This window comes from Wasmannia auropunctata, unplaced genomic scaffold (assembly GCF_000956235.1).
Source record: "Wasmannia auropunctata unplaced genomic scaffold, wasmannia.A_1.0 LD336026.1, whole genome shotgun sequence".
Classification (NCBI taxonomy): domain Eukaryota; kingdom Metazoa; phylum Arthropoda; class Insecta; order Hymenoptera; family Formicidae; genus Wasmannia; species Wasmannia auropunctata.
The window spans coordinates 3,181,084-3,181,975 of NW_012026864.1; the positions used below are offsets into that span (position 1 = coordinate 3,181,084).

The window sequence follows — 892 nt, forward strand, 5'->3', positions numbered from 1 at the left end:
TAGATTTTTGATGCTGAAAATGATGCCGCAAGCCAAGAAATAAAAACAGAATGCATTTTATAGGCGATGATCAATATTCGTAATTTCTGATCAAAATTTCAAGATAACGTTAATAATTTTTACAAAAAAAAAATGTCAAATATCGTCGAAAAAGCAATTTTTTGGACATTAAATCTCAATTATCTTGAAAACCTAACGTGCTGGAGAAATTTGGTTTGCGGCATCGTTTTTAGCTTCCAAAAATCTATAAGAAACACATAGTCTAGTTCAAAATAACAAAAAAAAACATTTTTGTAAACTAGTGTTATTATTAACATTAAAGTCTAATAATTTCAAAATTATTCTTTAGCAAAATCCCTTTCGGTTTGCAAGTATCGTATGCTTACTTGAATCTCGTTGTGGAATTTGCTTCTTCTCAGACACATCGGTTACGTTAGGTTTGTTGCTAGATTTGTTCGACATCACAGAATGCTTATTTTGCGAAAGATATCAAACGGTAATTACACAACACACATAATCAAGCAGAAAATGAATGCTCAATGCGATTTTCTCAAATTTTAGTTACGCGCGCGTCAAAACGGGACCGCGTTCAAGCAGCTTCTGTGTGAGTGGAGTTTCGAAAACAGTGATTATACGGCACATATATGCGGTACGCATAGATTCTGCAGGGTAATCTTTCATGCGCAAGCTGATGAAATCACTCCACTTTCAAAGATGTTTTCTCTCCTTGTCGCCTCTTCGAGCTCATCGCTTAATATCACTCAAACAATTTTATCACTTGAGTAAACCCGCAACCCGTTGATTTACTACGCGCAGCATCGCGCTAACGATTCTGATATTTGTCGACGGGAATCGACAGTTTAAGCAAACATGTCCACGTGCCTGATGACGT

General features: G+C 36.0%; 1 protein-coding gene across 1 annotated transcript in view; it reads right to left on the reverse strand.

Annotated features, from left to right (window-relative positions):
* The window catches only part of LOC105452876 (synaptic vesicle glycoprotein 2B-like), an 8,035-nt gene extending 7,344 nt beyond the window's left edge, over nt 1-691 (reverse strand). Inside the window, exon 1 of the mRNA XM_011694406.1 lies at nt 387-691. Coding sequence (XP_011692708.1) covers nt 387-462 — 76 coding nt within the window. The 5' untranslated portion in view covers nt 463-691. The remainder of the gene's footprint in view (nt 1-386) is intronic.
* Nucleotides 692-892: the final 201 nt, after the last annotated feature.